The sequence below is a fragment of the Rhizopus delemar genome, genomic scaffold, assembly GCF_000149305.1.
Source record: "Rhizopus delemar RA 99-880 supercont3.5 genomic scaffold, whole genome shotgun sequence".
NCBI classification, from domain to species: Eukaryota; Fungi; Mucoromycota; class Mucoromycetes; order Mucorales; family Rhizopodaceae; genus Rhizopus; species Rhizopus delemar.
The window spans coordinates 2,888,824-2,907,386 of record NW_027137831.1 but is presented as its reverse complement, the minus strand read 5'-3'; the positions used below and the strand labels follow the sequence as shown (position 1 = coordinate 2,907,386).

Below are 18,563 nucleotides of genomic sequence, written 5' to 3'. Positions count from 1 at the left end.
AAGTGCAGTTAGTACCACAGTTGCTATAAAATATGAGTTGCTTTTCATTGTCATTCATTCAGATTGTACTTACCCACAGCAGTTTCCATTGTCGTTTTGCATATTGAATATTCCTTTAGATTTGATTGGGTTTCTTTAGATAAAAAAAAAAGATTTGGAAAAAGATCAAGTACTTTTATAGTTTTTTTTTTTTTTTTTCTTTTTTTAACACATGTGCAGAGGCGTAATCATACGAATACTGAATAGGGTTACTTGGAGAGAAAGGATTGAACTGGTGATTATCTGATGACTTGTAAAGAAGATCATTTTATCTCAAGTATGATCCATAACATGACATGAACTCATGATGAAGCATACGAAGAGTGTCTTTCGTAAAGAAGCACAAGTAAAAAATGAATGATTGACCCCCACTGGTTGAACACATCTAAGATTTCTTTTTTATTATTATTATTTTGTTACATGAGACATTCTTCACAACAAAGCACGATTATCGTTGACCTCCATAAGATACTTGTGCGTTTGCACGGTTTGCTAATGCTTGCTTGTGTACTTGTAATTTCTTTTGCAAAACACTGCTTGTACCTTCATTCACATCAAATACTTCAGCAGCAAATCTTTCTTCAAATGTCTTTTCTCCTCTTTTCGAAGCAGCTTCAATCATCCAAACGATAGCACGACGACGACGTTGACGTTCTCTTAATGGCGTGGGGACATGAACCACTTTAGATCCTTTTTTGGTGGATGAAATTTTTAAGAGAGGTGAGGCTACTTCAATAGCTTCACGCAAGGCTGTGTAGGGATCTTTTTCTTCACCGACCTTTTTCGAAAGGTGTTTCATACTATCAGAGACCAAACGTTGTGCTCTTGCTTTTTTGCCATCTCTCATAATTGTGTTTACTAATTGACTGATCACATCGTCTTTGGGAACTACAGTGACATTAGCTGTGCTCATGGCTCGAACCCAAACAGTTGTTGATCTAAATAAGGGTGTTGCACTTTGACAAAATGATTTCAATAAAGAGCTTGACATGTTGTATATAGTGAAAGCTGGGGGGGGGGTTAAAACCAGGAACTTGGGGTGGCCGCTCAAAAAAAAAAAAAAAAAAGCAAGTCCCAAAGACAGGCTGTGTTTGAAATTGACGTACTTTTTTTTTTCTTAAAAAAGATTGACTGTTTAAATAGGGTATTTACAGAACCCTTGATCATTTAACAGAATTTTAATGTATGAATAGCATGCTCTTGACACTAGGATATCGTCGTCCAAAATTTGTTCTCTTCTCATTTTGCTCTTACAAACAGATCAGAGGTGCTCTATAGGATTCAATTCTGGAGAATAAAGCCATAGATACATGCAATCGTATCTACCTCCACTAGTGTCTTTTTCAGTATTAGTGTTCTTGTGAATGTACGCATTACCCATTACTATGCAGCCACTCCAGAGCTTATCATGTCTGCCTAGAATGCTCATATTGTCAGAAACAAAGCTAAATTAATGCCTTATAGCGGTGTTGTTTCTATCAAAGGCTTGAGCTACTTGTTTCCCCTGTGTATTCTTTTCTTGCTTCGGTAAATGTTCTTGATATCCTTACTATCACATTGATAACATTATACGATGATATTGCTCCAAGCATAGTTGTAGTTCTTGCTCTTGTAGTCATCACAGCTACTCTAGCGCGAGTTTCTTTGTTTGATCAAGCTACGATTCGTTTCATATTGGCGGAAAAGACCATTTGATCAATTAGGATATAGTTGCTCGTATAGTACATGTCGTTTTATGTTTATCTAACGATTCGGTTGAATCTAGTTTGTACTTTCAGAAAGATTTCGCTTTATAGAATCAAAGTATTCCTTTTTAAAATTTATTCTACTGTATTTCGATTTGAAATCACATAGTGCAGTCTCTGAAGCGTTTAAAGGTTTTAAACTGGTTGATCAAGCTCACCATTACTTGATCTAAACTAGAAACGTATGATCTTGTTCTCAGGGATTTCAATACAGTTTTCTCATTCCAGAAATGAGTGAGAAGCAGTTGTTTACGGCTTTTTTTTTTCTTTTTTTTTTTTGTATGAAATGCACAAGGCTAAATTGGATCCTTTTCAATCGCTTGTTTTTTTGTTTTCTTGGTTAATGAGCATCTATCTGCCCAAATTAGGTAATGGAAATAGTACAGGGAAAGTGAAATATTCCTTCCAAGACCAAGATAAATAATGAGAAGTGATTTAAGAGTGAGATTCTTTTAGAAGAGAGCCATTTTAAAATTGAATCCAAATTGATTGAATTCTTTGAGATCATTGCCTTCAGACGGCCATAAAAGGCCTCTTCCTTAAAGAAAAGCACGCATTGTTAGGTGGCTATACATTTATGAAGACCCCAATATTTCGACAAACTCATAAAACGTAGGTTGGTCTATTAAAGTGCATATGCTTTGTGGACAGCTTTACTCTTTTCTGCGTTCATATCAGAATCCGCCTTCTTTGTTTTTTTTAAAAAAAAAGAGAAGATAAAGTTTTATCAATTATTTTGCCTGTTTCATATAAGCATTTGTTTTGCAAAGGTTCTGCAAATCATAAACAGGTTTCTTTTTAGTACATGAAAGAAACAGATACACATACCATTACATAGATCTTTGTAGACTATTTAAAGAATAATCTCTTATTTTCTTAAGCAGACTTCTTATCACCATTACTTACTCACACACGCAATCGGTTGTAAAAAACGGTCTGTCTGTTGGTGTGTAAATAGTTTATGCAAAAATACATATAAATATCTCTCCTTTTAAACCGTGTGACAAAAGAAAACTTATCGTGGGAAAGCAAGATTCTATTTTCCTTCAACTTTCTCACTCTCTTTTCTTTTTTCCCCCCTCTTGCTTTTTTCTTTGTAAAAGAAAATAATGTTTTTTAAAGTAAACAGTATAAGGACAATGATTTATTGTCAAGCTCGATTTATGACTACAACAGGTACGAATAAGAGTTATTTATCATATGCATAACAACGTCTAAAATCCTTTCTTTTTCAGTAAGAAACTCATTAAAAAAAAAAGAACCCCGGATTCATTCTTATATTAATATAGACTAATAAAAATGCAGTGGGCCTTATCGGATTAGGACACATGGTAAGTAATAGAAAGGAAACTGTTCAATGTCTTAACAAAGAAAAAGGGCTCAGGCATGGCTAAAAATCTTGCCATGAAATCGACAAAACCAGTTTACATTTATGACATTAACCAGAAAGCCATCGAAAGATTGACTTCTGAGTTTCCTCAGCTCAAGCCAGCCAAGAATCCTCAAGAGATAGCTCGACAAGCTTCGACGATTATCACGATGCTTCCAGAGACCTCTCATGTTGAAAAAGTATACACTGACATACTAAATGATGTTGACACATCACATCTGCTAGTGGATTCAAGCACGATTGATGCTCAAGCAGCGCGTGAATTGGCCAAAAAGATCGCTACCAAGGGCACGCTGTTCTTTGATGCTCCTGTCAGTGGTGGTGTAGGAGGTGCTCAGGCTGGCACTTTAACCTTCATGGTCGGTTCTCCTAGTATAGAGGCCTTTGAAAAAATCAAGCCTGTATTGAGCTGGATGGGTAAGAATGTGACCTACTGTGGTGCTAGTGGGGCAGGTCAGATAGCCAAGGTGTGTAATAATATGTTGTTGAGCATTCATATGATTGGTGTATCAGAGGCCTTACTTTTGGGCACAAAGCTTGGTATGGATCCAAAACTACTTACTTCCATCTTGAACACTTCTACAGGAAAATGTTGGAGTTCCGAGGTCTCCAATCCTTACCCAGGCGTCATACCTACTGCACCTGCATCAAGAGGATATCAAGATGGATTTAGTAATAAATTGATGGCAAAAGATCTTCGATTGGCCATGAAGGCTGCCTCAGATTGTGGTGTCACGCCTGAATTGGGAACCATGTCATCAAAGGTGTTTCAGACATTGGCTTCAGATAAAGAATATGATTCACTAGATTTTTCAAGCGTTTTTAAGGTACCTAAAAAGTATCATTGCAATACTATATAAATAACTCTATTATTTTTATTATAGTGGCTTTCTAAGGGCAAATAAATAGCTACATAATAAAAAGGACTTATACATACATGCACATAAATATATATATATATATGTTCTCTCTTTTGTCAATAAAAAAAATATAAGGATACAATGAAAGAGGGATTGAAGCAGAGAGTCTAAAATAAGTCTACAAAATTGCAATAGCTCTAAAGATCTTCCTTGTTTTGAAGATGAATAATCCATTTAAAGTATTCATACACACTCCAACTGATAGCCGTACTTGGCATATGTGTCAACACTCTTGGTTTAAATCCTCTAAAGAATCCTTTGATTCCGTACCGTTCCATGATAATACCTGCTGCCTCTCTAAAACCAGCTACGTTTCTGATACGAGGATCGTGACTAGTACCTCTTGTCTGAAGTAGAGTTTTCACTACATCTAACGGTGTTGTAACAGATGATGCTATTGCTCCAGCCAACGCGCCTGCTATAATATGTGTCTTTGGATCATAGCCTTCTGATTTCAAATTCTTTCTGAAATATTCATAGGTTGCAAATTGAATGGATTGAAATGGTACTGACATGACAAGTGTGATGGGTAATGATATATAAAATGCCTTGATACCCTCTTTGGTATATACTGATCTTGCACATTCTCTAATTGATTTATAAGTTGAATCCTTTAATTGCATTCTCTGTTTAACCACTATATCATCGTGTTATTCGCTGCTTAACCCATAACCTACTTACCATCGAATGGAGTCATCAATGTATCATGAGCAATCGTCGCACAAGCACCAGCAGCAGCCGATCCAATTGGATGGTGTTCATTTGTTGAATTTGCTCCAAAGTATTCTTTACAAAATTCATAAGTTGCAAAATGTAAAGCATGGGCAGGACCTGCACCCAACACAACTGAATTGACACCTTTCCATAAGTTCATTTTCAATGCTGCTGATTTTTGTACACTGTGCTCAGTATTCATAATCACTTGCATACGAGTCTATATCCATAAGAGAGCTGTCAGATTTTTTAGGGAAAAATTTTTTTTTCTTGCTTGCCTTTATACTGTCTACAGGATACATGGCACAATGTTCTGCAATACCAGCTAAAGCACCAGCAAATGCATTTTGTAGCATTGTCGTATTACTACCAAGGGATTCATAATCATAGTCTTCTTCCATATTACACACGAAAAAGAAAAAAGAAAAAAGAAAAAAGAAAAAAGAAAAAAAGGTTAAAAAAGAAAAAGGGTTTTTTTTTACATCCGAAAGTGGTCTTCCAAAAAAAAAGGTAGGAGATTATGTTGATTGCCTTTTTTAGAAAGCATATACGTTTAAACACAGATTTTTATTAAAACCTCTATTGGGCGCACGATTATAATGTTATATCTTTCTCGCCCGAGGCAGATCAAAAGGGAAGGAATTAGTAACTAAAAAGTCCTTTTGGGATCAAGGGTAAAAATGATGTGGAAAGGGTGAATGGAGTCAAGTGTAAGATACATTAGTGAGAAGGAGAGGAGGGGAGCCATTCTAAGAGTCTTTGCCCGAGGTGAGTGGACGGAGTAGGCGGATGCTTAGTGTAATGTAGATAATCGAGTTCATATAGGATTGTGCATATAATTGGCCAATGCGGGGTCCAAGAGAGTGTTGTGTTAAAGGAGCGAGGTTTCCTGGTAGGTAGTATATTGAGAAGGAAAGACAATGAGTCAGAAATAGTTTCGGACATCATGAGTCGACGGTGTATCTAAAGTCAGTGGATGGCATGGGCTTTTGTGAAGGATTGGTCAGGGTGCCGAGGACAGGTTTTGTATCGGCCACCAGGGAGTCATCCCAGACGCCAACGTATACAGCGGCTTCTTTCAGACTTCGGCATAGGTAGCCATAGAACAGGGTCAAGAGAAATAATTGGGCGGCAGTGCATAAGGAGGATGGAGGCATTTATAGAGCGTTTGTGGTTGAGGTTGTCTTGGCAGTATCCTCGCTGTATTGAACGTAACGAGCGGCAATCCAGGGACTCTGGGTTTGAGGAGCATCGCTTCCAAATGGGAGACTTAGAGAGTTTGTACCATTGGGAGTAGCTTCGGGGTTGGCGAACAAGTGGAAGGAAATGGTATAGCAGAGAATCTTCTGGAAGAGTAAAAGAGCGTAGCAGGAACTGAGATTGGAGAGTGTAAGCACGTTCCTGCATGGTTGGAAGGTTTGACATGTGTAGCATCATCGTAGTGGAAGATGTGCGAGAACCACCGAAAATCCGACGCAAGCAGGTGTTTTGAGCATCTTCCAGTTGTTTACTAAGGAATGTGGTGATCTTGGTAATGGCCAGGCCATATTCTAGCTGAGCACGAACAATTTGTCTATAAAAGTGAGTAGCAAGGAGAGGAGCAAAGCCTTTAGGGTGAACGCCAATAGCTGAGAGTTGGTTCATAGTGGCAAGGGCTTTAGTCTTGTTTCGATTGACCAATCCAACAGTATCGGGATAGTCACCAGGGCGAAAGGGAATACCGAGATAGGGAAAGGAGGAGTGTCTTGGGATCTTTTCGCCATAGAGAGTATAGCTAGAAGATGATTGTGAAGGGTCCAGGATGACACATTTGCTGGGATTCCATCGATATCCGAGTTGGTAGCTGTGGTTTTCACAAGACTGCAGAAGAGTGCCCATATCGACTTTAGTAGCTATGAGGGCAACGTCGTCAGCATATAGAAAGCAATTCAAGCGAAGAATGAGATCCGTAGGGGTAAGGTCTGAGGATATTGGGTGAGGACGTAGTATTTGAGGCAGCTCATTTATATATACAGAACATAGAAAAGGAGAGAGAATGGATTCTTGTAGAACTCCAGTGATTGGTGAGAAACGAGTGGATGTTGCGTTGTTGAGCAGGACTTTTATTTGAACATCATCAAATATGTTTCGCAGTAGGCTGACAAGTGCTGCAGGTGCTGTTTCTTCTAACGTACGCCATATCTGACGGCGATCCACAGTGTCATATGCTGATTTGATGTCCAAGAAGGCCAACATTGGGGTTATGCGATAAGAGCAAACCCAACAGTCCCTATTAAAGTATTAGGTCTAATCGGTCGGAGTTAAATATTTAATACCTTTTGTGAGGATGTCACTTTGTGGTCCCTTTTAACTCGTTCCCTATTAAAATTTCTATACTACATCTTCTAAAATTGTCATGAGCTCTGGCGATGTTTACGCAGCTGTAGCAGAACGATTCAGCAAATTTGAACAGTTCCAAAACGTAGCAAATTAGTATCTTCTTGCTTTGAATGGCTTTAATCTTGAATATGACGAAGAAACTCACTATGTTAGGTCACTTTCTGGTCAAAAAGTTGTCAACCGAGATCCCATCGGGAATCATCTTCATCTCATTTCAGATGGCTGCTTGTAATCACCAACCTACGACAAAAAAAAACTTTTTGCTACCGCTTCAGAATGCATCGAAGCGTGTTTATCAGTATTATTAAAGTCATTTAACTTAAGGATTAACGCTTTCTTCAGTATAAGCACAAGACTATTAGCAAAGCTAGATTCTTACCTTACCAGAAAGTGGTAGCTGCCACCCACCAGGTAGCTTGTGAATACGGATATCACTCTGTGCACTTCAAAACCCATGATTACTCTGCCAACTGCGTTGATGAATATTTTCGTATGTCAAAACATTCAGCGATGTAGTCGAAGTTGTTTTGCAATGTTTATCATAGTAAAATCCAGCTTTATTTAAACTAAAAATGCAATCATCGATCAACTTACTGCATTTTCAATATATAGAGTACTCAACTGAATGCATTCTGAGGTGACATATAAGCGAGAAAGTTAAAGATCCATAATTAACATGATTTACATATAGCGTAACACGAAGGATAATAGGTCTGATAATTCCTATTAACTTTAATAGGGCCGCTAATAGGGTCCGTTGAGTGACAACTTTTTGATTCCAGGGTATTAAAGTCAATTTAATAGGGGCCGTTGGGTTTGCGCTAATAACAAGTTAAAGTTTTTAAATACCATAGAAGATAAAAATCATGGGGCTAGAAAAAGAAATCTTTTTGTGATGAATGAAATTTACCATGGTAAAACTACACACATTGCAAAGTAATGTGCAAATCTAATATATCTATTTGGTAGATTGTCTAATTACATCAATTATGGAATACCTACCAAATTACCAGCAATCATTGAAAGTTTTGCAAAATAATACATTTGAAATTGTAGGGTACGTTCGAAAGTCCCCTACTGAAGATACTTCGGACAACCGAGTGAAACTATTGCAGCAAATGATAGAAAATTTGCGTTCTAGATCTTTTGCAACTCGTATTTTTGTGTCTTCGAGCTCAAGAGCTTCAACAGCTTTTGTAGAGCGGGATCTTAAAGTGGACCAAAAAATATACCAACAATTAGATAAAGTGGATGGAACTACTCAAGGTAAAAAATCATTAAATAAGTGTGCAGGTTCTAAAAAAGGTCACTAACAATAAATTCTTTTGATTCATTTTAGATTTCATTAAATACTTAATCGCATCCACACATTCAATTTGTCTTGCGGTATTGGATTTTGGTGGAATTTCCAGTAGATCCCATCATGTTCAAGAATTGTTGAAGGATTACCCTGCAATTAAAAAAGTTGCTATAGATACATTCATGATTTCAATTGAACTGTTTATTTATGATACTAGTGATTTGAAGGCTAACGCCAATTTATTAGAAAAATTTAATTGTAGATATAAATTAATGCAGAGATCAAAATAAATAAAACATCAGAAAAAATATAACAATAATTAATAATATTTCAACCCATTTTAGTGGTATTTAATCCAATATGGCTGGATATAAATGGTAGGAATTAGGCAGTTTACGAATCCTTTCTTTAGTTACAATAACTGGTTGTTTTGGATCTATGTTATAACAGATTTCTACATCACCTAGCTTTTTTGTTTCTTCCATATATTTTTCAACCTTTTCTTCAGTATATTATACATAATAATACATACAAATTGCCAAATTCCTAGATATTTCCATTATTGTGGTGATAAAGAAAAAGAAAAAGAAAAAAAAACTGACACAACCCTTTAGCCTGCTTTTTCAGTCTGAAGGCTATTAGACTCCGTCCTTCCAGGAACCACTTTTTTTTTTACCAGAGCGTAGACTTACGGCATCATCCAATGGAATTAGAGAGATCATTAGAATGATCAGCTCCTGTTGCTTTCTGCTTCCCTTTACGTTTTTTGTTATTCCTAAGTTTTAGTAAAATGATAAGTAAAAAGGAAAAAAAAAAAAGATCTACTTTCTAATCATTTTGAAAAGCCCATTCAAGTTGTGTAAAATCATTAATCTCATTCTGCGTGTTCTGGGGAGAGAGAGGATACTCTCCCCCAGACCTCCACCCTCCAATTCTATTCCACTCAATGCTAATCTGAATTCTCCATTAACATGCTAATTGTTATGTTTTAAAGGCTAAATGTTCATCTCATCCCATACCAATCTAGTTTCTTAATTTAGTAATTTTCGTGCTATTTTTTTTTCTAGGCTATTGTTACTCAGTCTAATAGCCAAATATTGTTTTTGAACAAAAAGACGAGAATAAAGACGAGAAGCGGTATTTCAAAGACGAGAAGCGGTGCTCCAAAGACGAGAAGCGATGTTTCAATATGATCAACATACCGTTTTTTTTTTTTTTTTTTTTGTATGAAGATAAGACAAATGGAAGGCTACATTATGTATGAACTTTTCTTCTGAAGTGTACGAAATTTATATTTGGATCTGTACTAAATTTTTTAATAAATTGTCCCATAGGTGTACGAAAATTTTTCCTAAAGTGTACGAAAACTTTCTGAAAAAGTTGTATTTATGTGTAACCTTCTTGTCCCCTAAGAAGGTTTTTATTCTCTTACATTCATAACTGGCTCGGGCAAAATTGCACACTTCGTTGCTACATGCTCATTGCCATAAAACTTTAAAAAAAAAATAATAAACTCAGAATTTAATAGTATTTATGTGTAAGAAAATCCAAGTCTTTTTGTTAATATTGATAAAGTATTGTGTAAGATATGTTTATTATTTAATAAAGAGAGGAGTACTTGTTCTTTTTAAAGTAGTGCATTGACTGCAGTCTGCTATGGTTGATGCAACACAATGATTTTTGTTGATCTCCTTGTATGACATACCGTGGTAACAATGATTTCCTTCTTGATCAGTCGATTTAGTACATTCTGGTGTGCTTATAATCTCTTCTTCATCCTCCTCTTCTTCTTCTTCAGTTACTTTTCTTTCATCTAGATTTCTTTCACGTTTATTATGTCGTAGTTGTCTAATGATCAAATAGGATGCTAAATACCCTATCATACTGCCTTTAGTTTTCTTATGATTACATAGTAGCAGTCACCATTTACAGTCAACTGTATAGATAATAGGTGTATTACCACCTAAAACTTGTAGTGTAAGTAAAATCCCAGTAACAATGTTAGAAAAGCAAACGCCAAAACTTGAGAAAGGGATTAATAACGCATAGCGCATAATAGCAGCCATCATGTTTACCAGTAAATCAACCCATCCTTTAATAGCGTCTTTTGTATACTATTACCAAGAAGGCGATAGTGTCTGTAGATGACGAGAACAAAGCAACTAGACAAAAAAATATTTGATGTAAAATCAATAGCTGCCTTCACAATAACAATGTAAGTTGCTAACATGAAAAGTAAATACAAATGCTGCTGAAAATAACAGTAGCTTACGGTATTCAGTAAGACAAACACCAAGCCTATACTTTGTATTTGACTTTCCAACGGTCAGGTTGATAAGAATAAAGACAGCAATGGCCAGTATAGGAAGTGATCCTACAAAAAGTATAGTTTTCGATCGATTGTTACCCAAATAAGCTTTCCAGAGTAAAATGAATTGTAAAGAGATGTCAGCAACATTGACACATATAACAGAGAAATAAAGGCGCTGTAAATGATAAGTACATGTATAAAGTAATAGGGTCACTTACAAAGGTGCAATCAAGATTAACAAAGGCTATTAATAAAGTAATAAACGTGGCAAAGACACCAAGAATAGCTTGAAAAAAGACAAGAATAACAATAGGTTTTCTTGACTTGTAGGCCATCCAACCAGTAGTAAATGATTGCCAAATGAAGCATGAAAAACCAACAGAGACAAACATAATAGAAAATAATGCTTCATTAGCCAAGGTATTTTTGGAATCGTCAGATGGAGCATTCATTAGGATGATCAGTAAAGAATAAAAGAAAAAGAAGAAAAAAAGAAAGAGAAATCAAACTGAATGATAAAGAATATAACAGGCACTGACAAACACAATGCAAAAGATATTGTCTGTTGCGTAACTGTTTTTATATACTGTGTATGTCTCTGATTTCTTGATTTTACCCTTAAACAATCGCTTTGAACACGAAAGAGTGAAAGAGAATAAAGACAGTTGATAACTAATACTAAACAATCAAGCCATATAATACGCTCTGTATATGAAAACATTGTATGATGGAAGAATGTATTTAAACAATTGTTTCTTTTTACATTTCATTCTTTCTTCTTTTTCGCGCATTGATCTAAACACATATTATCATTGGACAAAACTGTCAATAGACATAAAGTTATATTCACAAAATAAACCAAAATGATTGGACAACTACTAGCATGTAAATAAGGAGCCTGATTACACACAAATGCCCTAATCAACATACGCGCATACAAATCAAAGAAATCAAGACAGGTGCGGACTTTATTCAAAAAAAAAGGGAAAAAATCCAACATTTTTTTAATTCAACTTTTTATGCCAAAGAAATTAAATTATAAAAAACATAAAAAGGACAAAGAAAGAAATGAGCATAAAAGAAAGAAGAGAAAAAGACAAGAGTATGTTCCACCTGTTTTGAATGAAGAAGGCTGGACACCTAGTGATCAAGCCTATAAACAAGATCAAGACGAATGGCGAGAACGCTTATTTGATGCCATGATGCAAGACGAAGGACAAGATGCCTATTTCTCGAATTACAACAATTATACCCCAAGCTATACTTCAAATGAAATGACGGATGAAGAGTATCGCCAATATATTGTGAATGGCATGTATCGAAAAAGACATGCAGCAGAAATCGCAGCAGAGGAAGAGTGGAAGGCGGAAAAGGAAAAGAGACGAAAGGAAAAGGCAGAGGCCAGACGAAAAGTACGAGAGGAGGAGGCTGAACGCGAGCGTGTACGTGAAGCTTATCGAGAGAAGGAAAAGGCCAAGAGATCAAGAGTAGCTCAAGAGGATTACGAAATAAAATGGCAACAGTTGGACGAGGCCAAGGTGATCAAGAGTGAGGACATTCCTTGGCCGATTGTCAACAATGACTTTTCACTAAACTCAGTTCGATCGTTCATGACAAAAGGCACAAGTGAAGAGATAAAGAAGAATGTGCGTCGAGAACAAAGAAAGTATCACCCAGACAAGTTTATGACAAGAGTGATGAGTCGATTCGAAGGAACAGCAGACGAAAAAGAATGTGTGCTATCCCGTATGAATGAGATCTCGGGTTGGTTGAATGAATTGTGGGCTTCTGTTTAATAAAGTCTTATATACACTGCTTTTGGTAAATTTTGTTCGTTTTTTGTATATTAAAATCACCTGTAGCAACAAGGGAAATTGCAACAGCCTGTATACATCCCATCTTTATTTAATAGTTGAGACCCAATTGTTATGATCGAACTTTCATAATTATACCTAGGAAATGATTCCAATTTAGTCGAAGTAATAAATATCTTCAACTGAGGCAGATCTATAGGTAGGTACTTGAATGCTTCTTGAGGATTATTGCTATAATTAAATATAAAGTTCTTATATTCTTCTGTAACTGGAAATGATCCACCTTTTATAACATTAAGATAAGTCTTTTCACCAAACAAAATATAATAATAAATACAGATATCCCCCTATAGTAGAAAAAAAAAGTAATCTAAATTCTGTTCGTTAAAAGTGAATAAATAGCGATTTTGCGGGACAAGTGGTAGTTACCTTAAAATAAATGGCGCTACATATATTTACAAGAACTGGCAGCAAATGAAAATTTTGCGTTGAGCAACTTTGTGACAAAAGGTTTCTTTGTTGAAGTTTTTCTGAGTCTTGTTCTCTCAAAGGGTGGAAATAGCGCAAGGCTGAAGGATACGACCAAAAGCTATAGGCGGTTGATATTAAAATATAAAGAGGCTTACTTTGAAGACACTGGCTATAGTCCCTCCCCCCAACTTACCATATGCTCAGCAAATAGCCTTGTACGAGTGTACGAAGATCCAAACGGCCTACTATAATAACATCAAAGCTCATTTTGGAAACAGGCTGCGTAGTTTGATAAACAAGTTGTTTAAAAAGAAAGTCAGAGAATCTCAGAGGAGAAATGCAAGCAAACAAGTCTAGTAGTAAAGCGATAAAAGCAGCTATCCAAAAGAAGATTTATCGACCCTGCAATCAGGTGAAGCTTGCCATCGCCAAAAAAGAGATGTCTGAAGTTGGTCTTTTAGATGATCAATCAAGAACGCAATTAAATGATTTTCTCTCAAGTTACCCAAAGGACTACACTTTTCAAAAGAACTCAATTTATTATGTCGTTATGGCTAGTCCAAAAAGCCATTTCGAAGCCTTCTTCAGACTTGCTGAGCTGTCTGAAGCCGAACAGACAAAACAGTTTGCTTGTTTTCCGCTACATACCGCCTTTATTCCTTGCTACATAGCGTTGGATAGCAAAATAATCCATTACCATGTTCTCAAGGGCAAAAGGAATCCAAAGACAGGAAGCAAGTTTGATACATAGGGTGCCGTTGTAGACTTAAATAAAAAGGCGTTCAAGCATCAAGGATTTCAAAAGTCTTTGCGGTTCCAAAGAACTCTCGAAACAGATGGAATCGGTGTCTCCATAATAAAACAAAACACTGATACAAGCAGAAAGTCACCTAATCCCAGCCCTGAAAAGAAAGTGGAAGGTAATTAAACAGAGCATATTGAAGGATTAGGTCAAGCCGACTTAAAGAGCACTGAAGGCAAATGTGTCTTGATAGACCCTGGAAGGCGGGACTTGATGTACTGCATGAAAGAAACCAGCACTGTCGAAGAAAAACAAACATTTACATTTACCAGGAACAACCGCTCAAAATGTTCAAGGCACTTCAGATATTTAAGAAAGCGTACTCAACATTTTGTGGTTCAGAAAGCCGAAGCAATCCTTTCAAGATCTGAATCCAACTCTGTAAACTTGAAAAAATTTGTACAGTACAATAAAACAAGAGCATCAGTAAAAAACACTTTGTACGAATATTATGGAAATGAGACAACAAAGTCTAAAGAAACACATTTCCCTGAATCCGAATTTGACTTTCGAGTCGACCAAAAATGCAATTTGTATTATGGAAATCAGTTCATAGCAAAAATCTGTGGTTTTTTCCTTCAACCTGAGAATTGCTCTATTGATAGCTCTGTATAATCTCAACTGTATGCCACTTACCTACAAATAATGTTACAACAAAAACATATTTCAGAAAGACTAGATGATAGTGAGAAAAGCAAAGTTCTAGGATTGGCAAAAGAGATGTATAGGCGATCACAGAAAAGCAATTACAAAAAGACTATCAGTACAGCATCAAAAAAGCTACAACTTTTACGTTTTCGAAAACTGAAGTTTTCCAGTAAACTTTTTGACCAGAATGATCAAAAATTGGTGCGTAGCTTAAGAGCAAAGTTTGGTCAAGATGTTGTCTTAGTTTTTGGAGATTGGTCCGCTTCTAATGTGAAGTATCAAGAATCTACAAGAAGCAAGGGGTTAATCAGGATGTTAAAGAAGAACGGGTTTGTTGTCTACTTAATCAATGAATACAAAACATCTTCCCATTACCCAACCTGTGAAAATGAATTAGAAAAATTCAAAACCATACCAAACACTCGCCCTTACTGACGGAGAAAGAAGCTAGACGTGTTATGCAATGATTTGCTGAGGTAATCCAAAGAAAAGAAAAGAAAAAAACTAGATTTAATTCTTGATAACTAATGCAGTACTAGATGTAAGAGCCTCTCATGTCTTAAACAACAAACCACAGGAATAAAAAGAATACTTTGGAATCGCGATCAAGTAGCCGTATTGAATTTTCTCAAGATCCTAAATAGTTTGAGAAAGACTAGCGAACGTCCTAGCCTTTTAAGCAGAAAACACCCTTTAGACTGATCATCTTTAAGTAGAACAAAAGTAGGAAAATCACAAAAAATTATCCACCAGGGTTGTCGCTTTGGTCATTTAATACAAGTATTGCATTAAAGCAAGTACAAAGCGACAACAATAAATGTACTAAAAGAAATTTTCATTTAAGTTAGTGACATTTATTTTTCTGGAATCGACATTTATTTTTTGCTAAACGAAGTTCATTTTCTTCAAACTGACAAGATTTACCAGCCCTACTGTATACACTGCTTTATTCTATTAATCTCCAAATACGAACCATGCCGTCATCACCCACGGTTGCCAACCAGTCACCGTGAGTTTTATTAGGGAACCAGGATACACCGTTGATATCATATACACCATGAGCGTCTTGTTCTGTGGCTATGTTCTTATAAATAGGGCTCTCCTCATCTTCTGTAGCTTCCACATCCTATCAATAATAATTTAATATGATGATGCTTATGAGCTATTCAAGGTACCTTTGCAAATATACGAACAGAGTTATCTCCACCAACACTTGCAATATAACCATTCACTTTTGACCATGAAACAGAGTAAACGCATCTATTATGATAACCGGATAGTGTACATATCGTTTTCCAAGTCTCTTCTCCATTATGTGTCGGAATACCTTGAGGATTATTCGGTTTATACATTTTCCAGATACGTAATGTTTCATCATCAGAAGCAGAAACTAGAGATCTATCAGCACATGAACACGATCCTATCTTATTCACTTTTTACCTAAATGTTCGCCTGAGGCATCAAAATCTATGGACCAAACGGTGGATTGATGCCCAGTCAATGTATCAGCACAATACCAATCATCTTCATCCTCCTTCCAAATCTTGATTGTATCATCATAGCTTGCCGATGCTAATATTTCCAATTTGGGATGCCAAACCACCATCTTGACATCCTGTGTATGTTCCTGCAAGACACTCAGACATTCAAAATCATTATCTGCCTCTACTTCCCAAATCCAAACACTCTTGTCTCTACTGCAGGTAGCCAAAAGAGCGCCCGTAGCAGACCAAGCGACTGATTTTATTTCATTTTCGTGTCCCTCAAGTGTAGCTGCACATTCCCAATTGTCTCGGTCGTATTCCCAAATGCCAGTCGTGGCATCAAAGCTGGCTGTGGCCAACTCATTACCCGTGTTGGACCAGGCGACGGATCGGATCGTACGTTTGTGTGCACCTTCGAGTGTCTCTACGCACTGCCACTGGGTAGGGTCGGTGAGTGAAAGAGGGGCCCATAAACGAACCGTTTTGTCTCCAGAGCATGTGGCGAGTAAAGTCTTTGATGGATGCCACGAAGCTTGCCAAACACGATCCTGGTGTCCTATTGAAAATAAAGGTTAGATGTCGAATGAGTTTATTTCAAAATATACCTTCAAGTGTAGCTAATAACTCTAGGCGTGGCATGGTATGAAGAATAATAAAAGAAAGAAAGGGTTTAGGTGATTGTGCGTAAATAATTCAAACCAAGATAATATTCCAGAAAGAAAAAAAGCAGATGATAAGCCACACTGGTTTTGATAAGCATACAATAAACCGCCTAAAATAAAGGGAGTAAATAAAAGGGGATGAAGAAAAGGGGTGTGAATGTCAAACAACATTCAAGTTTCCCGCTATTTTGTTCAGGTGATGTATTATTTATTTTCAGCAAACAAAACTAAAGATTATAGCTGTTGCAGATTATAAGGGACATATTATCAATATAAACAAAATAGGACTCCTATTTCTTATAATCCTGTCTTGGTAATAAACAAAAAAGTCTCCTTTAATACTCATCATCCCCCTCCGCCTCCCTCCTCCTTTCTCTCTTTCAAAAAAAAAAAGGGGGGGGGGGAGAGGAAGCAAAGTCATTGTTTGTTGATGTTTATTTTCATTTTATTGTTTTTCTCTTTCCATTTTCTTTTCTTTTCCTTATTCATATGCTATCTTTAAGAGAAGAAAATGTATGTTTGATGTAAATAGAGTAAAGAAATAAATCAATAATCAAATTTATAGACAAAAGATTTCACTCAATCTCTTTGTTCCGCTCAATTCAATTCAAATACAGAAGGGATTGAATTCTGTCGCCAAATGTGCATTGAAAATGGTTTCATGATACACTGTGAGCGTTTGTTTAACAATGTAAGGTATTGCGTAAATAACTGAATGTGATATTAACCACAGATCATAGACGATTCATATCTATTGTTTTCGTGAAAAAAGGTCACTGAATAAACCTGACTACAAATTTCTATTGTCTCAAAAGGGGCCTTACTGGCAACTGGAGCGTTTATGTCTTGATACAGATTGGCCACAAAACATCAAGCAAAGGATTGACCAGTTGATTCATGAAAAGATGCTGATGACAGAGATAAGTGAAAGGATCAAGACTGAATTCCCTGGTGCTGTGTGGGATGATCGTCCACTGGCAGATTACATTATGAATAGAATTAAAAAAGAAGAGAATGTAAAACGAGTTCAAAAGCTCCTTGTTGCATCCACTCGTCTCTGCTCTCTTGCGGCTGCTAGTGAAGATTGGACGACGCGTGTGGAAAGTGAGCTAGAAAAGATGCTGTGGAAATACACAAAGATATTAAAGGTTCCGAATGAGTTGGTAGAATCTATGGTAAATATTCAATTAGACAAGGTCTATTCAGATATCGAAAAGAGTGGGACTCGTCCTAGAGTAGAAGAAAGTAAGATGAAGAGTAGAGAAGGTCAAGATGTTCAAGTGATGTATGTACCCGACTGTACACTCTTTGTTCGTTCTCAGCATACAAGGTCTAGTAACAGTGCAGAAACTTCCTCTCGTGGTGTCAGTCATCATCCTTCTGTATCAAGACCTCTATTTCCTGAAGTGGTTGCAGCGGTCACCAACACGTCATTAAATGGATCATTCCTTGGTAATAATTTAACTCCATTTGACTTGACTTCACCCAATACAACAATGACTAGCACTTCATCTCCTTCTATACAGCAACGAATGGACTACAGTTATCATCAATCCTCCCCTGAAAATCATCTTATTCTTTCGCCTACTCAATATCATCAAAACAATCAAGCCTATTCAAGCTTTTATTCTCCCGAAACAAATCATACACAATTATTTCAAAGATCTCAATACATGGGATATAACCGAATGATGATGCAACCACCAAGGCGTATTCAACCTCAACAACCTCAACAACCAAATCAACACTGGCCTTAATATTGTATATCACTATCCTTCATATCGTATTCTTATTCTTATTCTTATTCTTATTCTTACCTTCATTCTATTGATAAAATATCAAGTAGTCAATGCGTGTCTGGTTCATAGGGCGCATAGAAATCTC

At 36.5% G+C, this 18,563-nt stretch overlaps 11 protein-coding genes across 11 annotated transcripts; 5 read left to right on the top strand and 6 right to left on the bottom strand.

Moving 5' to 3' along the window:
• Nucleotides 1-487: 487 nt before the first annotated feature.
• On the bottom strand, nt 488-1,030 carry RO3G_07837 (30S ribosomal protein S7p/S5e; the record flags this gene model as incomplete). Its single annotated transcript, XM_067662427.1, has 1 exon — nt 488-1,030. One exon carries the CDS (start codon nt 1,028-1,030, stop codon nt 488-490), a length of 543 nt encoding a protein of 180 aa, XP_067518528.1.
• Nucleotides 1,031-3,170: 2,140 nt separating this feature from the next.
• Nucleotides 3,171-4,034, top strand: RO3G_07836 (3-hydroxyisobutyrate dehydrogenase; the record flags this gene model as incomplete). The annotated part of the gene is made up of 1 exon (XM_067662426.1): nt 3,171-4,034. The coding sequence occupies one exon, from the start codon at nt 3,171-3,173 to the stop codon at nt 4,032-4,034; it is 864 nt and encodes a 287-aa protein (XP_067518527.1).
• Nucleotides 4,035-4,767: 733 nt separating this feature from the next.
• RO3G_07835 (uncharacterized protein) lies at nt 4,768-5,209 on the bottom strand (the record flags this gene model as incomplete). Its single annotated transcript, XM_067662425.1, has 2 exons — nt 4,768-5,028; nt 5,102-5,209. The coding sequence occupies 2 exons, from the start codon at nt 5,207-5,209 to the stop codon at nt 4,768-4,770; spliced, it is 369 nt and encodes a 122-aa protein (XP_067518526.1).
• Nucleotides 5,210-5,852: 643 nt separating this feature from the next.
• On the bottom strand, nt 5,853-7,043 carry RO3G_07834 (uncharacterized protein; the record flags this gene model as incomplete). The annotated part of the gene is made up of 1 exon (XM_067662424.1): nt 5,853-7,043. The coding sequence occupies one exon, from the start codon at nt 7,041-7,043 to the stop codon at nt 5,853-5,855; it is 1,191 nt and encodes a 396-aa protein (XP_067518525.1).
• A 1,055-nt stretch (nt 7,044-8,098) lies between these two features.
• Nucleotides 8,099-8,777, top strand: RO3G_07833 (uncharacterized protein; the record flags this gene model as incomplete). The annotated part of the gene is made up of 3 exons (XM_067662423.1): nt 8,099-8,123; nt 8,244-8,453; nt 8,527-8,777. 3 exons carry the CDS (start codon nt 8,099-8,101, stop codon nt 8,775-8,777), a joined length of 486 nt encoding a protein of 161 aa, XP_067518524.1.
• A 1,188-nt stretch (nt 8,778-9,965) lies between these two features.
• Nucleotides 9,966-11,250, bottom strand: RO3G_07832 (uncharacterized protein; the record flags this gene model as incomplete). Its single annotated transcript, XM_067662422.1, has 7 exons — nt 9,966-9,979; nt 10,193-10,363; nt 10,418-10,450; nt 10,609-10,710; nt 10,760-10,861; nt 10,895-10,973; nt 11,017-11,250. The coding sequence occupies 7 exons, from the start codon at nt 11,248-11,250 to the stop codon at nt 9,966-9,968; spliced, it is 735 nt and encodes a 244-aa protein (XP_067518523.1).
• Nucleotides 11,251-11,817: 567 nt separating this feature from the next.
• RO3G_07831 (uncharacterized protein) lies at nt 11,818-12,594 on the top strand (the record flags this gene model as incomplete). The annotated part of the gene is made up of 1 exon (XM_067662421.1): nt 11,818-12,594. The coding sequence occupies one exon, from the start codon at nt 11,818-11,820 to the stop codon at nt 12,592-12,594; it is 777 nt and encodes a 258-aa protein (XP_067518522.1).
• A 211-nt stretch (nt 12,595-12,805) lies between these two features.
• Nucleotides 12,806-13,350, bottom strand: RO3G_07830 (uncharacterized protein; the record flags this gene model as incomplete). Its single annotated transcript, XM_067662420.1, has 4 exons — nt 12,806-12,843; nt 12,896-12,959; nt 13,072-13,201; nt 13,277-13,350. The coding sequence occupies 4 exons, from the start codon at nt 13,348-13,350 to the stop codon at nt 12,806-12,808; spliced, it is 306 nt and encodes a 101-aa protein (XP_067518521.1).
• Nucleotides 13,351-13,420: 70 nt separating this feature from the next.
• On the top strand, nt 13,421-13,834 carry RO3G_07829 (uncharacterized protein; the record flags this gene model as incomplete). Its single annotated transcript, XM_067662419.1, has 1 exon — nt 13,421-13,834. The coding sequence occupies one exon, from the start codon at nt 13,421-13,423 to the stop codon at nt 13,832-13,834; it is 414 nt and encodes a 137-aa protein (XP_067518520.1).
• A 1,645-nt stretch (nt 13,835-15,479) lies between these two features.
• RO3G_07828 (uncharacterized protein) lies at nt 15,480-16,656 on the bottom strand (the record flags this gene model as incomplete). Its single annotated transcript, XM_067662418.1, has 4 exons — nt 15,480-15,659; nt 15,709-15,923; nt 15,974-16,573; nt 16,623-16,656. The coding sequence occupies 4 exons, from the start codon at nt 16,654-16,656 to the stop codon at nt 15,480-15,482; spliced, it is 1,029 nt and encodes a 342-aa protein (XP_067518519.1).
• Nucleotides 16,657-17,584: 928 nt separating this feature from the next.
• On the top strand, nt 17,585-18,436 carry RO3G_07827 (uncharacterized protein; the record flags this gene model as incomplete). Its single annotated transcript, XM_067662417.1, has 1 exon — nt 17,585-18,436. One exon carries the CDS (start codon nt 17,585-17,587, stop codon nt 18,434-18,436), a length of 852 nt encoding a protein of 283 aa, XP_067518518.1.
• Between the last annotated feature and the right edge of the window lie 127 nt (nt 18,437-18,563).